The sequence below is a fragment of the Falco cherrug genome, chromosome 12 (assembly GCF_023634085.1).
Source record: "Falco cherrug isolate bFalChe1 chromosome 12, bFalChe1.pri, whole genome shotgun sequence".
NCBI classification, from domain to species: domain Eukaryota; kingdom Metazoa; phylum Chordata; class Aves; order Falconiformes; family Falconidae; genus Falco; species Falco cherrug.
Window position 1 is genome coordinate 8,677,017 of NC_073708.1, and position 14,018 is coordinate 8,691,034.

The window sequence follows — 14,018 nt, forward strand, 5'->3', positions numbered from 1 at the left end:
GACTGCATTTTGTGCCCAGCCATTTTCATTCATTCCTCTCCACTTTGGGAAATCTACTCTTGAAAGAATTAGCTGATTTATTCCAATTTTTAACTGCTACTGCAACTTCTTTTTATATAAGAAAATGCTTTTTCTGCAGAACAGTAGTTATTGGTTCTTCAGCTGCATAGCTACCTCATTTCATCCACTTGTTTGCTTTAGTAATCCTGATGATTGTATTCGGTGCTCACCCTCTTGTATTCACAAGTGCTTTTCCTCTTAATTCCAGACAGCCAGACGTGCCGCAGACACAGCCAAAACCTGCTGTTCCTGCTCCTCCAGAAGCAGCTCCTGTTGCCAAATCATGGGCCAACACCAAACCAGGTGGACAAGATGGTAAGTGATGTCAAGGTGGAGGGGTTCTTGACTAGCCTGGGAGATTGTGAATGCTGCTATAAAAGACCCCCAGACTCAGCAGTCATTTGAGTCTTGACCGGGGCAGTTGCGACTACAAATGCTGTGGAAGCAACTTTCTAGGCTGGCAGGTGAGCCAGTCCCCGGCCACTCAAGCAAACTCCAGGCTGATTTAGCAGCAGGCCTGACTGTCTTTAAAAGGGCTGGTATAGTCACCTCTTTTGGATTGACAGGGAAAATGATGGTGACAGCGTAAGATCTTGACCATGGCTGTAGTGAGGAGGGAAAATCTCAAGTCAGTAGTTGCAGTGTGTGCAATTTTGGCATGGGAAGGAGAACCATAAACAGTGATCATTCTAATAATTCTTGCTCATTTTGTAGAAAATGTCTGTAGTCTTGCTTCTATTTAAATGTGTGCTACAGCAATACTTTTTCCTCTATTTTGTAGATTCCTTGATTATTTTTGTTTCAAAGTGATAGTTTTCAGTTAAGCTTTTTTCTGGGAAAAGCATTAAAGGTGTGTTTTAGGTTTTTTTAACATAATTGTATGAAAGGGTGGAGACCTGTTTGTATCAGCATGAATCTTAGCTTGAGTGTTTTCATTACAGTTGTAAGATCAGAACTAAATCTTGAACAGATTTTTATAATTGCTTGTAGAATGAGAGGTTACTTTGAATTCCTGTGTCTTCATTATGAAAATAACCTGCAACATGTTTTATTCCTTGAAATTGATAAGCTTTCTGTGCCTATAAAACAGTTTTGGCTTCCAGATTGAAGAAGTGAGTTCTCTTGTGGGTAGAGATCTTAGAATAGTAAAATCTGAATTGCATGAAGGTAACTTCTGAGCCATTATATGGGGTTAACATTGCATATCTAATGATTTTGTCTTTTTTTTTTTTTTGCAGTAAGTATTAGAAGTGACAACTCTAGATTTTCCACTTGCTCTCCTCTCTAATGTTCAGTGTTTCCTTCATTGTCAAATATAGGAGCTCTCCTCCTTTAAGCTTTTGCAGCATTTTTGTAGAATAATAAAAAAAGGATGTAATGCTGATGCAAAGTGATTTGCATACCAGCCTTTCTACATAAACTGATAAGATCATCTCTGTGACACAGGAAATAGTGATTCGGCTCAGTGGCTTCAAACTGCATTTAGCTAATTATTTTGTTGTTACCATAGCAGCTTGTGTGCCAAGCCCAGATGGCACCCTCATTTCATTCAATTAATGCAGTAGTGGGTTTGCTGTTTCAAGAAGAAATGCAGAATGTGAATTGGCATCAGCTGCTTGCTGTCCTCCTCAGTTTGAAACTCAGGATACACCTGTTGTGCTCATGCTTTCCTGATCAGCAGTTGGCTGGTGGAACTTGTAGTTTTTCCAGATGCCTTGTACGTGTTCCAGCAGTCATTCAGCCAGCCACCTCATGCTCTTTTAAGATGTCAGTTGAGTGAGGCAAGATTATATCCTTCTGTGGTGCTGTGCATGGCCGTGTAGAAAGAAAAGGCTTCTAAAATGTAATGGCAGCATGTATTTTCCAGCTCATGCACTGGCTAACAGTTGGGTTAATTGCTAGCATAACATCTTTGAATTCTTGCCTGACAATCTGGCTATTTCAGATTGACAGCTTAAGCGCAGTCAAGATCACTGAGGATGCTGTTACTTTGTAATTAAAACATTGTTGCTGCTGCTGTGTAGACCTGAGCAAAGAACACCTTTCAAGATTCATAACACTCATGAATGTTGCATGCCACAGGACCTCCAATGAGGGTTCCCTGCCTGGCAGGCCATCTGGTTAGTGTGACTGGTTTTCAGTCCCATTAAGCAAGTTGTTGGTTGTAGCTGCTTGAGAGCATCAAGAGCCCAATTTCCGTTAACAAGAACAGTTAATGTGATCTGTAGTATGTAAAGTCGGAATGAAGATTGAAAGATTTCAAGGCATTTTGTAGGCACAGCCATAAGTGGTGGTATTTGTTGTCATGTCTTTACAAAGAAAGTATAAAGTGTAAGGAGTTTATCCTGTGCTTGACTCTTAATCTTAAAAAAACAACAACAAAAAAAACCCCCACCATACACCACCATGTCAGGATCCCTGTGTTTTATTGTTATGAAGGATTCTTTCACAGATCAGAGAGAACAGAAGCTTTTCTAGATGTCAGCTTAAAAAAAAGCATATCGTGGTGTGACTGAAACATTGGAGAAAAACTCTATAATACCCCTTTTTGAGTTTTAGAAAGCAGGATTGAGGGGGTTTGGATGGCATATGTTCAGAGCCCTTTTTGTGACTTTGCCCTATAGTCCATGTAACCTAACATGATGTCTCATATAATAGCCAGTAGTAGAGACCGGTATAGGAACAGGGCATTATTCAGGCTGTTGGAATAGAAATCTTCCCTCTCTAAAATTACCGGTGATTCAGTACTAGAATGCTGTTGACCTATAGGTCAGTACCCATTGGGGGCGAGGTATGGTGGCATTGATTGAAAGTAGATGATAACAAAACCTTGTAAAGAGGAAGACGTATGTATTTGGCTTCCCTACCATGTGCAACAGAGGCCTTAAATTCCAATCCTGATTTACAACGTCAAGGGGTGTAGAAATCAATGCTACAGTTCTGTTACTTTTCTCATAATGTAAAAAGCCTTTTAAAATCCTGAAGAATTGTTTGTAATTAGAACAGCAATTAATCTTAAGGGCTTTTGCAATAGCATAGTTGCCCATTCGTGGGTTGGCTGTAGTAGAATAAAATGAAGGAAATCTCTGTCTAGAAAGGGGTGTGTGTTAACAGAGCTGAGGAACTTAAGCTACTCCCTGTGTTAAGTCTGGTTCTGTTGTCCATAATTGCTCTCGGGTGCTTGTGGATTATTCTCAGCCCTGACAGGTGTGGTAGTTGGCCTAGTAAATGTAACAACTTCGGTAGCAAACATGAATGCTTTACAAGGATTGCTCTTTGCCTATGAGTTGTGTTACCAGTAAATTAATGCGGCTTTAAGATTCGCTTTTTAAGGATGATCAGGCTTTTACCACTTTCTGAACTGTTTTGACTACAGAAACACTTTGTGACTGTTTTACTGTGTAGGTCCAGCTATTCAAGTAAATAGTTATTTCCAGCAAGAGTTTCCCAGTCTGCCGGCAGCTGGGGATCAGGAGAAGTCAGGCAAAGAGAAAGATGCACCTGAAGAGCTGCATGGATCAGGACCCAGTTTACGACCACAAAGTAAGTATATACTGAAATTTTTTTTGTGAAATCACACAGATTTATATGGAAGTTGTTGCCCCATACAAAATGAATTGATTGCTTTAATCAGCACACTCCTACACTGAAGAAACAGATGTTGGGGTCTTTGCTTTACTGTGGTGCTGGTGTGTGGAAAATGGGGCATTTAATCATACCCTGCAGTTCACTTTCTGTTTTCCCAACTTAGTCAGTACTCCACTTGTGCTCCCAGGAACATTTGTTAGTTGCACAATGCTGATGTTTTCTTCTAGCTGCTGGATGTCACAACAGCTAAAATAAGTATTTGAAGAACTCTCCCAGTATTAACTAATTATATAAAACATTGTGAGGGTTGTACTTAAATGGTTAGTACTCTTATGAGTAACCTGAATCCTGAATGGGAAGTTTAATCCACAGGATGCCAAAAGAGTGGACTGTGATTTGAAAGGCATTGACATCTTTAGCTCATGGCTGAGGTGCTCTGACTAGCTGGATCTTTCAGCTGTGGGGGATTAGATGTAGTGAAAACAAACATAACGGTGCTGTTTTCACATGTCTCAGTGAAGAAATGAAGGAAGTATTGCTTCCCCAGATCCTTTTAATGGGGGAGGCATTTGAGATCGTGCTTGTTTCCAGTGGAAAACCAGGATTCCCTTTTTCCTCAAAAGTTTTTCTGTGAGGTTTGATGGAGTAGGGATCCTTCCCTGCATTGCAGGTGGCACTGTCTTGTGCCATTAATAGGCAAGATGTGCACTGCTTTTAGAGGGCTTGGGCTCTTGAGGAATCCTTAAGTCCTTTCTGTGTTACAAGTCTCAGTTTTCCTTGACTTGTTTGTCAGGTCCTGCAGGCTGAGGCTGTGTGCTTGTTCAAGTCCTTGCTTCATTTTGATTTAAAGAATATGTTGTCAAGAAATTCAAGAGATGTCCAGCTCCAAATTAGGAAAGTAGTTACATATATCTATTCCAGCCTCCTGCAGGCAGTTACAGTTTTGGTCAGCACTGTACATGCTATATTAAGCCCTTTTGGGTCTGACAGCAGAAGGCTGAGCAAACTTGGCGAGTACTGCCCCTTTAGCAGCTGTGCTCCCCAGCAAAGATAAGTGGAAGAACTGTAATAGATACTTCACAGCATAGTTTAACACCACTTAAAGGGTTTGTGCTCCTAAAGGCACGTTATTTACAGTGTGTGTCTGAATTTTCGTTGGTCCCCTTGACTTTGAGCACTGCTCTGAAGTTTACACACACACTTTTGTTTTTCCCCCCTAACCCATGCTCTATAGACAAACTCGTAAGACTGGACTGCTTGGCACAAGTGATAAGGTTATTAAAATCCCTTACGTTTCCTGGACTTCTTGTTAGACATTCACACCCAGAAGTACAGCCTTCATCCCTTCTATTCCATCCTTATTAGACAGAGATACAAGCCAGACTCTGGGTATCTCTGTCATCACTTAGAAAAATAATACACAGGTGTATGTCATTTAGAGCTGCTTGAGAGTTTCGTGGTAGGCCTTTGCTGCTGAAGAAGCTTGATCTTTCCTTTGACAGCATCTTCACACTGAGTCAACAGTGGCCCACTTATCACAGCTATTTCTCTCCTGTGCTATTATCACTGTCCTTCCTAAATTGCATTGTGTTTTGGAAGGTAGAGTAGGACACCTAGAGCAGCCTATAAATTTAACTCTTACCCTTAAGGAACACACCAGTCTGTAAGGCTGAAGAGGATTAGAAAACAGCCTCTGTTTTCTCAAGTAGTCATTGCTTGGTTTCAGTACCAAATACGATCATGTCTGCACAGATCACTGTGTCACTGAAAACTGGGTAGTTATGCCTGTCTGTAAATCTGTAATATAAAGTCTGTTCTTGTGTTTTCCTCATACTGATTCTGTCCATGCAGATGCTACTAGTTGGAGAGAAGGTGGTAATAAGAGCAACTCGCCCAGTTCTCCAACTGATCAAGAAGCTAAGGGTCTTGGGCAAGAAGATGGTAATGCTACACCAGCAGAGCAGAACGATGGCCAGAAGGCAGCAGAGAAGAGGGATGTGCGGCTACCCCAGATCCCTCAGCCCAAGCTGAATGGCCAGCAGCAGCCACCTATCTCATCTCAGTACAGAGCAATGATGCCACCTTACGTAAGTGATGGTTACATGAAAAGTTCCTAAGCAGCAGGGATTGATTATTAGCTCATCTTATTTCCTTATGCCCCTTTCTCCTCCTTCCACGGAATGCTTAGCTGTTCCGCTAGAAGGGTGGGATTGCAAACCAACTCTTCAAAGGATGTGGTTGCCTGTGGCTCCTCCTGCTACACCGAGTTTAAACTTGTCAGGAGTTGATTGACGCTTGTAATCACCTTGATGACATTGTCACACAGTTGCAATATTAAGCAAACTGTCTTGAGAGAAGAGTTTTGCTTTACTTCCATTGTGATTCCTTTGATGATCTCAGTATGCAATTATATTTTTTTAACGCATGGTTCCTGTTTTTAAAACATTTTTAGATGTTTAATCAGTATCCTAGAATGGCATATCCTCCTTCCATGCAAGGTCCAACAAGGTTTCCCAATTCTGAACCTAGCAGGTAAGAAACCTTACAAGTGGTGGTGTTGTGAGGGTATGAAGTATGTTTGTGACTCAGTGGGGAAAAAACAAAGAAAGCAAAAAAATTGCACTGAGTATCTTGATTATGATTATACACTGCATAAGTAATGCTACTGCTTAGTCTCACAAGTTTGGCTTGTGAGTGAAGCAGTGCTGTGGAATGATTTGTATTTTGACAACTCAACTGCAAAACTTGAGGGAATTCTGTACATTACAGCATTTTTGATTGAGAAGGGCAGGAGTCACCTGGGGATACCACTGACACTTCAACCAGTATTTTGCTTGTAAAAGGACTCTTCCATTGTTATAATGAAAGTAATTAATTCCTGGTTCTCGACTCTAATGCCCACTGGTTAAAATAGAGCTGTAATGCATTATAAAATTATCTTTCTTCTTTCTGTGTATTTCTCCATAGGTGAGGAAATGGGGGATGCTATAGGCAGTAGGGTACAAACTTTGACAGGTGATCTGTGGTTGGGATCAGGAAGAGGACAGAAAAGTTGAGAGGGATGGCTGGAAGAACTTGAGTATAGGAGTAGGGAGAAGGTACAGAATCTTTGATAGTGGGAAAGCATGAAGAGTATGAAGAAATATCTGCAAGGTGGAATAAATTGGTGTTAAGAAGCATGCCAGATCTATGCAGTGTGTTGGTTGAAATCTAAAAGGTGTGTGATTTCTCTACTGTTGATTGATGTTTGGCTTATTTGTGAAGGGTGCATCAAGGCTATAGCATCTAACGTTTCTCTTTCATAAAGAACCAACTGGTGGTGTAGCAGTAATTACTTGAACTACTGTAGTTGCATGTGTGCATGATAGCTCACATTTCTACTGTATTTGAAAGACTACTGTATACTTCAAATAATTGCCATACAAGTTGACATTTAATCTAGTAATTTTGTGGATAAATAGTGATAGTAGCCTTTGTTTCTCTTATTTTTTTTAGAGGGCCAAGGGGAAGAGGACCACCTTCATGGTGTTCAGAACCTATTGAGCGCCCATCCATTCTTAGTGCTAGTGAACTTAAAGAACTTGATAAATTTGATAATCTAGATGCTGAGGCCGATGAAGGCTGGGCAGGTAAGAACATTAGATCAATGGTTTCTGTTATTTGTGCATTGAATCTTTCTGAAAGATTAATTGAATGTTTGCTTATGCATCAGGTGCTCAGAGTGAAGTGGATTACACTGAGCAGTTGAACTTCAGTGATGATGATGAGCAAGGAAGTAGTCAAAAAGAGAAGGAAAGCGGGTGAGTTGGTATTGCCAGTTGGGTGTGAATGCCACTTAACTAGCTTAGCTTTTGGGAAGATTGAATGAAATGAGTGCAGGTACTAGTTCCGATAACATTTATTCCAGTAATTTAATACTTTCTTAAATTGCAAAACTGCTTGCGGACTCTGGTCAGCTGGGCGTGTAGTAGAAATTATTCTTGCTGTGAGAAACTTCTGCTCTTGCTAAGAAACATTGAGGATAGAAGATAAATCACCTGTGTGGGGTACATCTTACGTTTCTCTTTTTTCTTTGCACATAGTGATGAACAAACACCATCAAAAGATTCCCAGGCTTCTGATGGCCAGAAGGAAGCAGAAGAACAGACAAGTGCTAAGTCTGGCACCCAGGTTTCCACAGCAGCAACCAAAGGGTCTTACAGCAAAAGCTCTCCACTCGATCAGGTTTGTGTGCTCTTCTCTTCAGCTCTTCTGGCAACAGCCTTGTCAGGAGAGATCCTGCTTGGATGCCTTTCCAAACTGACAGGTCAGTTAAGGTTATGAACATGAGTGAAAGCGTTAGCTACTGAAAGCATTAGCTGAGCTGTGGTAACTGATCAGGTGCTGCTTAGTCAACTTGGCTGCTTCTGATCGCAAAATAAAAATAGTACGTCTTTATCTATTATGTTCCAATGCACAGTTGTGAGGGGGTGAGAACTCTTGTGTCAGTTACTGTGACTCAACTGACAAGCTTTAACTTGATACTTTTGTCTGTCCATCCCTGTAACAGTGAATGAAGCTTTTCTGGTGTCCATCATGTTTTATAGTAGCACAGAGTAAATACCGCCCAGTTGTTCCACACATTTTTCCTGGGTGGAGTTTGGGGGTTTTTTTGGTATTATGACCCACTTAATTCAGTGCAACTTAGATGTAATGTGTCAGCTTCCTTCTGACATGTCAGGCAGATAGATTTTATACAGACCATGTAGAATTCGTCAGCTCAGCTGTTTTGGTTTTTGGTTTATCCTCTAGCAGAGTAAGATTGGCAACCACCTCAGCTTATGCCTGCTTTACCCTATTTTTACTTCCCCCATCCCCCCTAAAAAGCTACTTTTGGCTTTGTCTGAACACTTCCCAGAAATGTTGTCTCTTGACACCAGTAATAATGAAGATGAGGGATCTTGAATTGTTTTTTCATGTGCTTTCTCTCTATATAAAGATCACATTGTTTTTCAGGGTTTGATGCTACATTGAATCTGAGGAAAAAAGTGCAGTCACATAAGCTCTGAAGTTTGGATGTGTGAATTTTTACAGTAATTGTTTAGCTCTCAGTACATAAAGTGGAAGTGTTCTTGCCTTTGTTTTGCATGCAAGTTTGTATCATGTGCAGATAGTTCACTAGGTGTAGTATCTTAATGCAGTAGAAAACAGTAAATCTAAAACTTGTCAGTTGGAATGTTGTCATGAGTTAGCTTAACCCTGGTACTGTCTTGGATCCAATAGGATCGGGCTCCAGCACAGTCTTCTATACATGAAAGAGGTGGTCCTGCTCTTCATCCAAAATCTATTCTACCACCGGTAAGAAAGATTAGAATTGTCTTATTTCCTAGAGTTAAATTCTTTAATGCTGTGGTGGAGGGATTTAGACTAAGAAAAGTAAAAATATGCCTCACGTTAGGGATAAGTCTTCTCTTCAAGAAGAAAATGGTCATAGTGTCTGGGACCAGTAAGAATGGGATCCCAGCAGCAGTTGTGCTGCTAAGTGTGTAAGAAAGCCTCATCTAGTAAGTTGCACATGAAATGCATGAGAACTTCAGGAGCTTTCAGTTATCCTGCCTCATTTGGGAACTAGAAAGGAGAGGGGCATGGGAGCAATGCTGGAGGGCTGGCTGCCAAGGCAGACGGGGAGATGAAGTCCCAACTGAAATGTGTACGTACATACATACGAGTTTTCAACAGTCCTTATTAAAATCTCTGTTATCCTGAGCTACCTTGAATTTCCTTGGCTCCTTGGGGGACTTTTGTGTGAGATCTGCCCTGGGTCTCCGTGATTGAGAGCAGGCTGTGACCAAATCTAAGAGAGGTTGATCATTTTTGCTATCACTTTGCCTTGGTGATGGTAAAGACTGAATCTTTACCTCTCCTTCCTGAGCTTGGGTTGCATGAGTCTGAACTGAAGCAGGAAGGTGGTGAGGGCTTGCTTTTTCTTCCAAATCTTGCTTTTCAGAGGTGTCATGCAAAAACATGTGTAGACAAATAGTTAAAATGCAGTATTTCAGCTGGCTGTTTATATAATACGTGTTCAGCTTGACTTAATTGATTTTAATATTACAGCACCCTCCTCCCCCTGATCGCCAGTTAGGACCTGGAAGGCAGGGACCCTTTCCCCCTAAACCAGTACCAGATGAAGATGAAATTTGGAAACAGAGGAGAAGACAGCAGTCAGAGATATCCGCTGCAGTTGAGCGAGCCCGTAAGCGGCGGGAAGAGGAAGAAAGAAGAATGGAAGAACAGCGAAAAGCAGCTTGTGCTGAAAAGCTAAAACGGTTAAATGAGAAATTTGGCTGTGTGACAAAACCCTCCCGGGAAGACCCTCTGAAAGAGAGAGAGAGGGAGAGGGAAAGGGAGAGAGAGAGGGAGCGGGAGAGGGAGAGGGAAAGGGAGAGAGAGAGGGAGCGGGAGAGGGAAAAGGAGAGGGAGTGGGAGAGAGAGCGAGAAAGAGAAAAAGAGAGGGAGAAGGAAAAGGAAAAAGAGAGGGAAAGGGAGAAGGAAAAAGAAGAAAAAGAAAAACTGGAGAAGGCAAAAGAGCAAGAAGGGGAGAAAGAGAAAGAAAAGGAGGTCGAAAAAGAAGAGAAGGAAAAAGAAAAAGAAGAGGAGAAGCCAGCACATGACATTCCTGAGCCTGTAGAACCTGTGGCCACACATGTGGTAGAAAAACAAGAAAGTGAAACCAGAAATAACAAGGAAGAAAAAGGTACGCTTGCATGCAAGTAGGAGTTGTCTGTCTGAAAGCTGAGCCACAGAGCATAATTATAATCTAGGAGTCTTAATTTGCATACTTAACCCATGCATCATAGACCATGGTTTTTCCTGGCACATTACAGCTGCTAACTGTCCTTTGAGCTAGACCTGTTTGCCCAACTCATCAAAATGTTAAAGGAAAAATTGAGTTCTGTGATTTAGACTCGACTTTGAAGAATACAGAAAGAAAAGCAGGCTTTGTTTACTTGCTAAATGAGGATTAGCAGCTCATGTTGCTACAACTCAAAGTAAATTATTTCAGATCTTCTGTTCTTCCAGCAAGCCTAGAGAAATAGACACAAAGAGCACCTGTTTAAACTTGGTGCGTTATTTGTAGTGGAACTTGAATGCCATAGGAGAACTCTTAGGCTGTGCTTAATAAGGTTGTGTTATACTTTAAATGTGTAAAAGTGATTGTAAAACCAAACCTTGGTTCATAAAAAAAGTTGGTTTAGATGTAATGTGGTAGCATTAATGCAGCACTTAAGTCACATAATAGTTGCAACCTGAATGCCAGTGCCAGAGTTTGAAAGGGAGACTTGAGATGTATTAACAACAGTTGTTCTGAAGGGTTGTTCTTAACCTTTCTGCCTTTATTTTAAAAGTTTTGGAAACTAAGACTGTGAGGTTAGAGAAGGCAGACTTTTCATTTTAGAACAACATCCTTTATCTGACATGGTGGTCAAATTGTCATAGTTTTAAGATTCACCCTTGTCTCCCACATGTGTGTGGTTTTTTTTTCAGAAGATCAAGCAGTCTTTACCCGACAAGATAGTGGTCGGAATGAGAAAGAGATTTCACAGGTGACTCATGAAAGTGAGCCAGATTCAGGATCTCAGCCTCGTCCTGCTGTTTCCTCAGGCTATTCTAAACAGTTCCAGAAATCATTACCACCAAGATTTCAGAGGCAGCAGGTAACTAACCAATTCATTAAAAGAAGGAAACTTACTAAAAGAATGATGTCTTCTGCCTTACTCTAAATAACAATGAAAGCTTAAGTGTTGGTTTCCGATATCTGTGATGTCAGCTGGAATTGCTCTGCATGAAACATTTACTGTTGCTTGCAAAGTATGTAAGTGAGCAGAAGGCAGGAGAGGCTTTTAAAACTGATTTTGCATCAGTTGTTGCAAGTAGGGTGTCTCCTGTGGAACCTGGGGTCTGATGATCATTGTGTCTGCAGCTTTTCCTTAAAGGGTGTGACACAAATGTGGTTTGGACTTGGGTCTCATGGTCTGAAGAGCACTTTGCATTAAATGACGTGCATGAAGTCATCACGTGAAGGTGGTTCTGTGTCTTGGCGGAAAACCAGCAGAACTGGAGCTATTCTAAATTGTCCAGTCTGTTTTTTTCCTAGCTCAACATGATGCATGTTTGCAATTAACTTTCAGAATGCTTAGTGTCCTGGAGATCATTGTACTACTTTTTTCCAAGGGTTATTTGAATTCTGCTCAAATCCTCATCATAACATAAAGTCTTGTAATACTGTTTTCTGTTATGCAGGAGCAAATGAAACAGCAGCAGTGGCAGCAACAGCAGCAAGGTGTCCTTCCACAGTCTGCTCCCTCACAGCCTTCTAGTGGCCCTGTCCCACCTCCCCAGCATAGACCCCTGTACCAGCCCATGCAGCCACATCCTCAGCATTTAGCTTCAATGGGCTTTGATCCACGCTGGCTTATGATGCAGTCTTACATGGACCCACGAATGATGTCGGGAAGACCTGCAATGGATATGCCTCCTATTCATCCAGGTAAAAATCTGGCAACTTTTTTTGGCTACTGAACTTGGTTTTGAAATGGAAATCTTTCCCTAACCACAGTATGTATTGTAACAGTGAATGTGGGCGGGCTTTCTAAAAAGACAACTACGTTATTTCATTGTTTGAGACAAAATAGATTTTAGTAATACTGGCAAAATGATAGTCATGTGTCAATGTATATCTTTGACTATAAATCACAGCTTTCACACTGCAGACATGTTAGTTGCAGTTAAGGATGTATTCAAAATGTCAGCGTAATCTTTTGTTAAAGCTGCCATGAGTTAGGTTGAACTGAGAAAAATAGTGTATTTACCATTAGTGTTTCATTACATGTTAGCACTTGACAGTACATTGCTTATTAAAAAAACCCCATGAAATATTGTTGATTTTATATTATGTATTAGCACCTCTAGAGCCTTACTGAATTTGTGTTTTCAGATTCTTGGCACTAAAAAGTCCTTCTTAATTTGTGGAATGACTATCTGACTCACAGTTTGGAAAGCTCTTGTGCATAAATAATGTCTGGCATGTAATGTAACGGAGTTACTTGCCCATTCCCTTACTCCTCATTAGCTGGATATCCTGAATGAGTGCAAGGAATGAATGGAGGAAATGGCAACCTAAGCAAAGACAGTGAAAACTGCAGAATTCCTTGAAAACATTACCAGAAAAAAGGAGCCAGAGTCCTTAATATATTGAGTACAAAAAACCCCCACCTGTCTGTACACTCGTCTTGCCATTTGCCATACAGATCTCAGAGCAGAAACTTCACAAGTTCACAGGTCTGCAGACCTGGTTCTTCCCATTCTAGTGGAAGCAGACAGCTTTTCCTTTTGTTGGTATGTAGGGTACTAGTGATGAATATGATTTAGTCATTCTAAGGTCAGCTGGTAGTGAGCGGACATTTGGTTTCAAAAGCAGGAGGTACAGAGGAAGGGAGATCAGAGGAGACAGAATAGCATTGTTCTGTACCTCCCAATATGCTTTGTCTTGCGGTAGGTTTCTTTGCTAATGATAAAATTGTTGAACTTAAATCTGTCACAGGAATTATGCCTCCCAAACCACTGATGAGAAGAGACCAGATAGAGGGATCAGCGACTAGTTCAGATTCATTTGAACATATAGCTCGCTCAGCAAGAGAGCACACTGTTCCTTTGTCAGAGCCCCGCATGATGTGGGGGTCAGACCCATACCCCCATGCAGAACCTCAGCAATCTAGTTCTCCTCCTAAGGTGTTAGAAGAGCCTGATGATTTGAGGTAAGCCTGGATTACTTACTCCTGCACATCACTTTCCCAAACCATACGTACTTACAGACTTGGCTGTGTAACTTCTGTTGCAAAACAGTTTAAACTGACTGAGTTATAGCTGCTCTTCACACAGAGCTTTAAAAGGAGTTGTGACTGGGGGTTGCAGTGTACTTCACACTGTTGCATAAAACAAGACGCCTGCTCTGTAGTAGGGTGTAGAAAGACAATTTACATGTTGTTTAGAATCCTTAACCTAATCTGATGAATGGTGAATACCGTAATATTTGAATTTTCAGTTTCATGGAACACTCCTACAGTGTTGTCCTGTTTTCCGTCTGCCCTCAGTCATCCTTGTATCAGAGAACTTTTGCTCATGTGTATTAGTTTCAAAAGTGGTGTTTTAAGTACAAATAGTATAAAAGCACACAGTCAGTTTTTGACCTTTGCTGCATGATGAGTGGTCAGGAAGGCATCATCTACATCTTAAAAGTACCCCGAAATTTTTGCGGTACTGCTGCCTAGGTAACACTTGTGATACTAGCCTGCTAACTTGGGGGCTCCATTTGAAATCGCATGTATAGCCAT

At 41.1% G+C, this 14,018-nt stretch overlaps 1 protein-coding gene across 23 annotated transcripts in view; it reads left to right on the forward strand.

Annotated features, from left to right (window-relative positions):
• PRRC2C (proline rich coiled-coil 2C) overlaps positions 1–14,018 on the forward strand; it is a 75,605-nt gene that overhangs the window by 23,225 nt on the left and 38,362 nt on the right. For 22 of the 23 annotated variants that reach the window (XM_055725052.1, XM_055725047.1, XM_055725051.1 and 19 more), the window contains exons 4-15: positions 269–375; positions 3,466–3,603; positions 5,500–5,735; positions 6,101–6,180; positions 7,144–7,277; positions 7,361–7,448; positions 7,731–7,872; positions 8,911–8,985; positions 9,742–10,381; positions 11,173–11,342; positions 11,929–12,175; positions 13,229–13,442. In XM_055725052.1, coding sequence (XP_055581027.1) covers positions 269–375; positions 3,466–3,603; positions 5,500–5,735; positions 6,101–6,180; positions 7,144–7,277; positions 7,361–7,448; positions 7,731–7,872; positions 8,911–8,985; positions 9,742–10,381; positions 11,173–11,342; positions 11,929–12,175; positions 13,229–13,442 — 2,271 coding nt within the window. The remainder of the gene's footprint in view (positions 1–268; positions 376–3,465; positions 3,604–5,499; positions 5,736–6,100; positions 6,181–7,143; positions 7,278–7,360; positions 7,449–7,730; positions 7,873–8,910; positions 8,986–9,741; positions 10,382–11,172; positions 11,343–11,928; positions 12,176–13,228; positions 13,443–14,018) is intronic. The other variant, XM_055725048.1, reaches the window with a different exon arrangement.